The 9,801-nt window shown below is 43.0% G+C and overlaps 1 protein-coding gene across 1 annotated transcript; it reads left to right on the top strand.

The window, feature by feature from the left end:
* The first annotated feature begins 7,714 nt into the window (after positions 1-7,714).
* Positions 7,715-9,453, top strand: LOC137870835 (homeobox protein OTX2-like). Its single transcript, XM_068708285.1, has 3 exons — positions 7,715-7,989; positions 8,251-8,402; positions 8,821-9,453. Exons 1-3 carry the CDS (start codon positions 7,893-7,895, stop codon positions 9,451-9,453), a joined length of 882 nt encoding a protein of 293 aa, XP_068564386.1. The 5' UTR covers positions 7,715-7,892.
* The last annotated feature ends 348 nt before the right edge of the window (positions 9,454-9,801 follow it).

Genomic DNA, 9,801 nt, shown 5'->3' with positions numbered 1-9,801 from the left:
CATTTGACCTCGGCCTTGTCCCGGTACCAAACCAAAGCTTTTTGAGAACCATGGCGGATATTAAAATGCTCTTTCAGACACTTTCTCTTTGCAGTGGTCCCCCAAGCGCTTTGTCCAAGATGTTGGAAGAGATGGAGAAGGGAAAGAGCCGATGGGAGCAGTGGAGTGTTTGGGCAGTGCAGCGATTGGTGGTGGGGAGTTTTGGGGGGCCAGGAGGGGTGCAGGTCGGCTGTTCAAAGGCTGGCTTTTTGCATTGTTGGTCAGTTGGGGATTAAGGTCCTCTGTGCAGCAGAATAGCCCCTCTAATTAAAAAGGATAAGAAGGCAGAAAAATAGCGAGAGGCACGGGAGGAAGCAAAGAGAGAGGGAGAGGGGAGAGCAAATTTGCAGAGAAAAGAAAGAAAAGAAAAACTGTTTTCAGTGTCACTCCTGCAGCCGGGCCCATCGATTCAGACTGGATTAACTTTACCCTCCTCCTCCCTCTTTCTCTCTGTCACTCTCTCCCCCAATCTCCGTCCTTCATTCTTTCTATCGTGCAATTTCCAAACTTTGTTCTCCACATGCCCTTTATTAACTTGAAAGTACAGTTAAACAATGCATTCAAAGCATTCATATGGGCCTCAAAAAGCTACATGTATGTATGTTGTCTCTCGTAATCTCTTCACAAAAGATTAGCTGCAGTTACAGACTATGTCAAAGTAGGTTGTTTCAGCTATTTTATGCTAACTAACTACTAAACCAGATCATTTTTCATTCGGTTGCAGGTTTGCAATGAGTGAATTTGTATGCAAGGTGACATTTTGCTGTATGAACCAGGCCACTTACACCAGTGTGTGTGTGTGTGTGTGTGTGTGTGTGTGTGTTTGCTCCTCAGTATTTGCCGGCATCAGAATGTGAATAGAGAGGCTGTGTGCTGTGCCCCAGATGCTGGCTGACAGTAGGTGGGCTGTTTGCCGTGGGGGTGCCAGGTTGTGTTTTTGTTTGGCCCTCCTCTGTCCCGCCTGCCTCCCTCCCCTCGCCCGGTGGGGGGTCCAGGGCTCCCGGGGCTGGTCCCTGCTGACCAATACCCAGGTATGAAGCCTCTCAGTTTGGCTAACACTTGCCACAGGCCGTGGGAGGTTAACGAGGTACCAGCAGGGACAAGACATTCAACCCTCCCCTGGGCAAACCACAAGTGGTGGATGTATCTCAATGAAGGGCATGAATATGATATGATGTGTAGGCCATGCAGCAGTGGGTGAAGACGGGGTTAAATGGTGATAATATTGCAGGTTATAAAAAACAGTACCCAAATTTTCCAATTAATTTGAATGGAATTGTTGCAATCATTAGTTCCGCTTGAGGGGGCGAAGTAAGTCAATGCAAATACTAAACTGCCAAGTGCAACTTTGGTGAAATTCGATGCACAAATATTCTTGAATTTGTGCATCTGGACAGTGCTGAGTGGGAACGGAGAGACAGATAAAAAAAGGCATTGGTTTTATACAGTTCAGGGACAAAAGTTAGGCCTCATTATTGAAGGAAATGATGTGTAATTCTGAAAAGAAAATGTCAAGAGAGAGTAAAAGGTGTAGGCCTACAGAGAAAATAGATAGTAGGCTGGAGAGCTTTTGTGACTGACTAGCTAGCATATTTGCTCTTACATCACCAGCTACAGCGCTAGAAATATGTCAAACGTCCCTTAAGTACACATTATCGTCTCGTCTCGCTAGCGGTGAGCTAACAAGCTAGCTAACCAACAGTGAGCTAACAAGCTAGCTAACCGACAGTGAGATAACAAGCTAGCTAACCGACAGTGAGCTAACAAGCTAGCTAACCGACAGTGAGATAACAAGCTAGCTAACCGACAGTGAGCTCGGAGCTGTTTCATTTCTCTTAATTGAATGAAATGATGTATACAGCTCTGAGGAATAAAAATACAAGGACTTTAAAGAGCTGTTGTGACTGATAAGCGATAGCATGTTCCCAGCGTGCTAGCGTGTTAGTTAGCTCACCAGCATCTATACTTCTAGTCCTCATGTCAACAAGCCTCTAGCATCGTCTATTTTGCAAAGACACACTGATGAATTTCGCTGTGTCACTTTCTGATAATACCAGGCCTTTAACACGAACATTTTGAGAAAATGACAGCCGTCTATGTTTCTGCTGTTTTCCCTCAAAAAACAACAACACCTGCTGTCTGAAGCTCATGTAGTTTCCTCTGATATCACAGAAGTTCAATATCCAAGGACGCTCATTTCGGTTCGTTGTAGAATCATCAATACATGTATCGCTTCCTCCGCCGAGTCTATCAATAAATCCATCAATGAGGTCATCAGTGAGTTCTACGGTGCAGATGGCAACAACAAAAAAAGCAAGCAGTCATGATGTCTGGTACAGTTTACTGTGTGTGTTTGTGTGTGTCAGTGTGTAACAGATGGGGTTGGTTGAGTGAGCCATGTCATTGATTTGATCTTGAGATGGACAGCTAAAGTGAACTGAAATGGTTGGCGCAAGAAAACCGCGGATCCAACAATAAACTATATAGCATGAGATAACAAGATACATTTAAAGTGTGACTCGCAAGACCCCAAACTTAAATCCCTGAAATGCCCCTGTAAAATGTTTGGAAATAACAGAGACCTATAATAATGACTAGTAAATAAAATTCAGCAACACTGAAAATAAGAAACCAGATGCTCTTGATTAGGTTTGTTCCTAATATGAATTTAGAAGACTATTTAAGAGATACAATCCCATAGAAAGGATTCTTCTGATTTGTGTCATCGTTTATGGTCTGTAACCATATTAACCACTCCTATAAGCAAACAAAGAGCTGCTGGAGGAGAGAGGAGGCAGCACATCACACTCTCCTCATGCCAGCCAGTATTATCCAGCACACCGAGAGAGAGAGCGAGAGAGAGAGAGAGAGAGAGAGAGAGAGAGAGAGAGAGAGAGAGAGAGAGAGAGAGAGAGAGAGAGAGCGAGAGAGCGGTATCTCAGTCCCACGATTCTTAGCCTTCAATTCGTCTCCCTAACAGCAGGAGAAACCGTGACTTCGTCAATTGGCCCGGAGACAGGGGGAGGGCATATTGCCACAGACATTAACAAGCGACTTCACCTTTTTTACAACCACGGCCCCGTTTAGCTGAAACGCTCCCCAGGGCTATTAGATATTTTCCGATGAATTATATATCAGAGCTGAAGATGAAAGGGCTCTGCGTGAGTGAGCCAAGAACATAGCTGTGGGACAACAAGGGGACCAGATATAGGCTGTTTGTTTTATGGCTGAGGGGGAAAACTCCACTTAAAGGAGCCTGAAACAATTTCAGTCCACTAATGACCAAAATGCAACAGTAAAAAATGCTTTTATACTATATCTTTATATCAATTTGAATCTGTATCGATAACACTGACTTTATATAATTGCACTAAATCACTTAACAATAGGCTACTGTCAATGGGTCTCTATACAATAGAGTCCATAGTGTCTTAAAAAGGTCGTATTGATTTCAGTCTTGTCTAACAAGCCAGCAGCCTCACAGTCTGTTCATCTGGCATGTAGACTCCTAATTAGTTCTCTAACCTGCTGCTTGTTTGGGAGCGTCAATCAAAACCGTCAGTCCGGGCTGCAGAAGCCAAAGTTTCATCAAAATAGGAGGAAACCAATTTAAAAAAAAAAAAAAAAAAAGTAATTTAATGCAAAATGCAGTATGTCCCTCTGGACACACATTTAAGGGGTGTAATGGGTGGGGGGGACAGAGAAATGAGTGGTTCATGGTGTAACCCAGCAAATTTAATAAGCAACGCATAGCCTATAATTTAGGCTGCTGCCCCAGGCAAAAACATTGATTTTCATGCACTGGTCAATTTTGAGATTTTAGGCTAATTTGCATCCATAACATGTCTCCTTTCAGACGAGTAGAAAGAAAACATCGCAAAAATACATTTAGGGATGTGTTTTACTGCTTTGTAGATTTCTAATTTTCTCAAGTTAGCATTAGATAATGCCTAATTTGCATATATAAACCACACGACAGAAAACATACAAATATAACTGTCTTATTAATCAGAGAGGGAAGTTTCACGATGATATCTATTTGTTACATTTTGTTTACCCTATTCACCCAGTGGCTTCTAAATGTTTGTAGTTTTACAATATCTTTAAAGTGCCTTTTATTTGATTTCTGAGCCATAAATCAGCCCTTACTCCATAGTTTCATTCCTGTATTCTGAAGGTTTTCACAGAGGGGCTTGTTCGTATATCATTCACAGCGGGATTTACTCAACATTTTAATCCTAAAAACATGACAAAAATAGTTTTTTATGGCTGTTATTTTCTGATTTAAAGGAGTGATACAAAGATATATCCAAAATTCCCTCAAAAAACGTTTGACTCTAATATGTCAACAAAATGAAACAAGGATTTTGAACCTGGCTTTATCCAATGTTCAGATTTCTGCTCTGGAAATGATAATTAACAGATATTTTTCAGAAAACTTGTAATACAAAAAGATCGTGTCCTAATGTAAGTAATCAACTCTGGACGTTTCCTGATGCTATATATATGTGTTACTCTATGTGTCTCCGAAGAGGAACTAGAAGTGGTGGTGTACATTCTCCCCCCTTTAAATCTCCTTTATAGGGTTACACAGAATCAAACCGTGACAGATCCCCGAGAAGTTATTTTCACCTCTCGCTACAAAACAGTGTTTCCGTTTTGCTTGCTCAGCTTATTTTGACAATCAAGCTGCGGCTCAAATCTTCCGATTCTCACTATGAACTCGGGTCTGTGTTTGGTTATATAGGCCACTATTTGATCGTCACTAAGCTTCCATGCAAGTGCTCGGCTCTGATTGGCTGCTCTTGATCAACGCACCTAAACTGCCACGTGTAAATACTTGGGTTCTCCTGTTGAAAATACAAAATGTAGCGTATAGATGTATTAACTGCTGAGAAGTGTGAGTGTGTGTGTGTGTGTGTGTGTGTGTGTGTGTGTGTGTGTGTGTGTGTGTGTGTGTGTGATATTTTTAAATGATTAAGAAATGGCATGCATGGCGATCAGTGGTGCTTTTTGGAGCTGTTGCCACCATCAGGCGACTTTACTCCAGCTGCTGCATCCTTTCACACCTCTGCCCATCACATTTCCTCTCATTTCCATTGGTTGCAAAAAAAAAAAAATCCCTCGCAGTCTCTCTCTCTCTCTCTCTCAATAAATACCGAGAATCTCTTCGTATTATCCGCATCCAACAAGCTTAGTCGGGAGGGAATAATCAGAGCCGCTTGATATGCACTCTGCTCTGCCGAGAGAGGCGTTTTTAAAAAAGAAAAAAAACAGCAGCTGAAGTAAGTGACTTATTTACCTTTCGCTGCTAAAGCAGGGTGATATGTTGTGCTTAAATGTATTTCAGCTAAGTGAGAAGTTATGTTTTTTTTTTTTTGTGTTAATCGACGGTGAAAGCCACCAGGAGCTGCGTGCGATGGACATGCAGATAGCCTACAGGGAGATAATTGGATAGGCGTGTTTTAAAGGAAACTTTTCTCCCTCTCGCCCCTGTGGGCTGCATGCTCGGAGCAAAGAGGCATTCAACCGATTAATAGCAGGCCGGTGGAGCAGACCACGACTCCAGATAATACACTCCAACTGCTGGAAGTCTGACTATAGACTGTGGATGTATTCAGGCATGTAGGAGGGAGGGGTGACACATAAAGTCAAGTTGTAGGCTGACAGAATAAATAAAAAAAATCTTAAATCACATACCGAATTAAATGAATATAAAGGTTCCACTTTACAATCAAACGGCTGATTATATTGTTATTAAGATACAGCCTTTAATGTAAAAATGCTATTTTAGAAAATAAAGTTCAATATTGAATGTGGTCAACAAAATAAAATAAAATAAAATAAAATAAAATAAAATAAAATAAAATAAAATAAAATAAAATAAAATAAAATAGAGGTATTAAAGGGGTCTATGTGAACGTGCATGTGTCAGTTTGGGAAAGTGAGTTGTAGGGTTAGTTGTGCTGGGGTTGGGGTTTTTTTGGGGGGAGGGGGGGGGGTCGGTTGTCTGGCAGTCAGCTGGTCTGATAAATACAATGCCAGTCTTTGTTTTATTTTCGTGACGCAGAAAATTAAGGAGGCCTGAATGCGGAGTCGTGGCTGGCGTCCTGTAATCAGGCCAGCGCGTGCCGTCCGGATTATCTCGTTAATTTCTTACAGAAAGAAGAAGAGGAAGAAAAAAAAAAAAATCTCTCGGAGCCAATAATAATTAATGACTGGGCAGGGTATTTATTATTGAACGGGTGTGGAGCAAGTGACAGATTGAGTATAGGAGTGGCCGTTATTGGCTCTATAAAAACGAGGGGTCCGGCTAGCGAGAGAGGCACCCCGGGGTCCTGGGAACTTTATTCTACAGGTAGGAGTTAATGTTACGAGAGGCACGCGGAATATACACCAATAGACTAATTAGCTGCTTTACGACAAAAAGAAAATATTACGGTTCATTAAACATTTGGCCAAATGATTTAAAAAAATAGCCTAATATATTAAATATTGTTTTATAATTCATAGCTATTTGTTCTATTTTCTATATTAATTCATATGTTCCATATACATATTTAATCTCCTCTATATGCTGTTTCTTTAAGATAAAAAGGTTCACAAATGATGTATTCTGTATAATGACCCTATTATACTATTTATTTGATTCATTGCTGAGTCTCCTTGTCAATATAATTTAGGGCTACATTGATTCGCTTTATTTTGTCATTGCAAAATATGTAATAATTTCAAAGAATTGTTCCGTTATTTGAATAAGATGTTAAAACACCTCGTTTGTGGTCCTTTTAAAGTATACTATTTGTGAGAGAAGTTGAGACAGTTTTAACTGTTCTAAAGTTGTGTAACGCACAACACTCGCTCCTTGTTTGTTTAGATTAAGATTAAGTGCTCCTCTCTAATCAACACTTTTAGATAGTCTCACCTTCCAAATCTAATTACCGGGAGCAATTCATTAGGAAAGGAGGGGAATCACCGCGAGGAGTGTCAATATTTTGTCAGAATTCACTTTGGGGAATGCCTCCATGTTTCTAATTATTTGCTAAAGTTGTCCTTCGTATTTTAATTCCGTCACATTTGAATGTACAAGGGTTTTAGTGGAAACAAACAATGGGCCCGATATATAGAAATGAAGATGCTCAGTGGTATTTGAATGCGCGCTCAGTTTGCAGTATTGGCTTCTTTGTTTGTTCCCTAAAGTCTTTTGTTATCAGCATTACTTATCGGTCAACAGTGGGCTTTGTTTCTGCAAATGGCCCCCCAATCAGCTGTCTATTTAGCTTCGCCTAACCTGTGGGTATATGCTAATTGAGAGCCCGGTTGGGGCCCAAAGAGTGTGCGCATTTTAACGACAATGTTTTGTTTTGGTGGTACTAGGAGAGGAGGAGAGGAGTGTGTTTGTGGGGGTGGTAAGGGGCGGAGTTATAGTAGCAGTTAGTGTGTGTGTGTGTGTGTGTGTGTGTGTGTGTGTGTGTGTGTGTGTGTGTGTGTGTGTGTGTGGTGGGGGGGGTGGGGGGGATGGCGTAAACGCCTGTCAGCCAGACAGAGCATCCTCAGTCCAGCAGGGACAGCTGGGGGTCTCCACTCGCCTTTAAGAGCCCTGCGATTTCGAGGACGCCCACTTCTTTAAACCCGCCGTGGTGCGTAAAGGGCTGCGCGTAAAACTCCGCGGACTTTCGACGAATATCAACAACCTTAAAAACCCCCTTCGTGTTCTGTGTCCTGCTCCAGGTTGATCCGGACGAGCTGAAACACCAAACGGAGACGAGAGAGGATTAAAAAAAAAAAAAAAAACACACACAATTTTTTTTTTTTCTGCCCTATTTTTCTCGTTTCTTCGCCCGGCCGCCAGCATGATGTCCTATCTGAAGCAGCCGCCGTACACGGTGAACGGACTGAGCTTATCTACCTCAGGAGTGGACCTGCTGCATCCCTCAGTGGGATACCACGGTAATATACACCGAGATGTATTACAAATACATAAATAACAACAAAAATACCATCCACGTTGCATCATTCGTTGTCATTTGCAAAGATCAACACAGATTATATGATTTACATTAACAACTGGCTGATGAACGACTGTTTGCGTTACAAAGTATCGTTTATGAATTAAATAATCAAGTTACAGCAGCATTTGTAAATTACGCTGCCTTTGAAGTCAAACTGATATTTAGTGTCTTATTTTTCATTGTGTTTTCTTTTTTTTAGGAACCCCTCGCAAACAGAGGAGAGAGAGAACGACCTTCACTCGGGCCCAGCTCGATCTGCTGGAGAATCTGTTCAACAAGACCCGGTACCCGGACATCTTCATGAGAGAGGAGATGGCCTTGAAGATCAACCTGCCTGAATCCAGAGTGCAGGTGAGCCTCCGACACAAACCGTCTAGTGACGGAAGCTCGATAATTGGTCATTTATCTGAACGAGAGGCTCCACTTCAGGGCGAAGTGTCCCCGTCGTTGTTGTTGTTGAAGTGCTTGAAAACAGTCACTTGAGGCGATAATTTGTCCTTTTCTGCGTTTGAATCACTTTATGAATAGATAAGTTAGAAATGTACTTTATGAATAACCTTATTTTAGGTTAACGTATAAGACACGTGAATATAATGGATAGTTTGGAAAAATGAGATGATTTTCTGGGATAGTTATTTTCAAAGTGGCTTTGTGATCACATGAATCTAACTTTTTTCAAAGTATCTTTAAAAGTGGAAACAGTAAAAGAGACAGAGGTTTTTTGATATCTAAATTCAATTTATTTAAACGCACTATTTTTTTTTTTCAGGTGTGGTTCAAAAACCGACGAGCCAAACATCGCCAACAGGCCCAGCAAACCCAAAGTGGAGCGCAGAACAAGGCGGTCAGCAAGCCGGTGAAAAAGAAAAGCTCTCCGGTCAGAGAGGCCAGCTCAGAGAGCGGAGCCAGCGGGCAGTTCACGCCGCCCTCCAGCACCTCGCTCCCGGCCGTGAGCAGCAGCAGCAGCAGCGCGGCACCGGTGTCTATCTGGAGCCCGGCCTCCATCTCCCCGCTCTCCGACCCGCTGTCTACCTCCTCCTCCTGCATGCAGCGCTCTTATCCCATGACCTACAGCCAGGCGTCGGGCTACAACCAGGGCTACACGGGCTCCTCGTCCTACTTCACCGGGATGGACTGCGGCTCCTACCTTTCGCCTATGCACCACCAGCTCTCCGCCGCGGGCTCCGCCATGAGCCCCATGGGGAGCAACGGGGTCTCCGGCCACCTGAGCAACGCGTCGTCCCTCTCCTCGTCGGCGTACGGGGCGGCGGGGCTGGGCTTCAGCAGCGCTGCAGACTGCCTGGACTACAAGGACCAAACGGCCTCCTCGTGGAAGCTCAATTTCAACGCGGACTGTTTGGATTACAAAGACCAAGCAGCGTGGAAATTCCAAGTGTTGTGAGGGGAGAGAAATTTTAAAAAAAGGGACAATTCCTACCCCTACCCCCCCCCCCCTCCACCCGCCCCCAAGCTGCAGGCAATTTAAATACCCAAGGTTGGGAGCAGCAAGTGCGGCGTTTTGTTTTTTTTCTTTCTTCTTTTTTTCCCCACCACTTCGGGCCCCAACTTCTACCTCGGGCAGAGCAGAGCAGGACTGCCAGCCGGTTGTCTCACTTGTTGGGTTAACTTATTGAACATTCAGACTGACTTCTCCCCAACTTTGATCAAGGACACGGAACAAATGTGTTGACCAAAAGGAAAAAAAAGGATCAAAAGAGCGAAAGATCCAGTAAGCCTAACTTGGTTGAGT

Source organism: Cebidichthys violaceus, unplaced genomic scaffold, assembly GCF_023349555.1.
Source record: "Cebidichthys violaceus isolate CVI_PGR_0920_01 unplaced genomic scaffold, fCebVio1.0.p SCAF_14, whole genome shotgun sequence".
NCBI classification, from domain to species: Eukaryota; Metazoa; Chordata; class Actinopteri; order Perciformes; family Stichaeidae; genus Cebidichthys; species Cebidichthys violaceus.
Note: the sequence above shows the minus strand (reverse complement) of the source record. Positions and strands in the feature narration are given on the sequence as shown.

Excerpts from the sequence above, each read along its gene's own strand:
- LOC137870835 (XM_068708285.1), top strand. The coding sequence starts at position 7,893 with ATGATGTCCTATCTGAAGCAGCCGCCGTACACGGTGAACGGACTGAGC. Across the intron at positions 7,990-8,250 it reads TCCCTCAGTGGGATACCACG|GAACCCCTCGCAAACAGAGG; the intron begins GTAATATACACC and ends TCTTTTTTTTAG. Across the intron at positions 8,403-8,820 it reads TGCCTGAATCCAGAGTGCAG|GTGTGGTTCAAAAACCGACG; the intron begins GTGAGCCTCCGA and ends TTTTTTTTTCAG.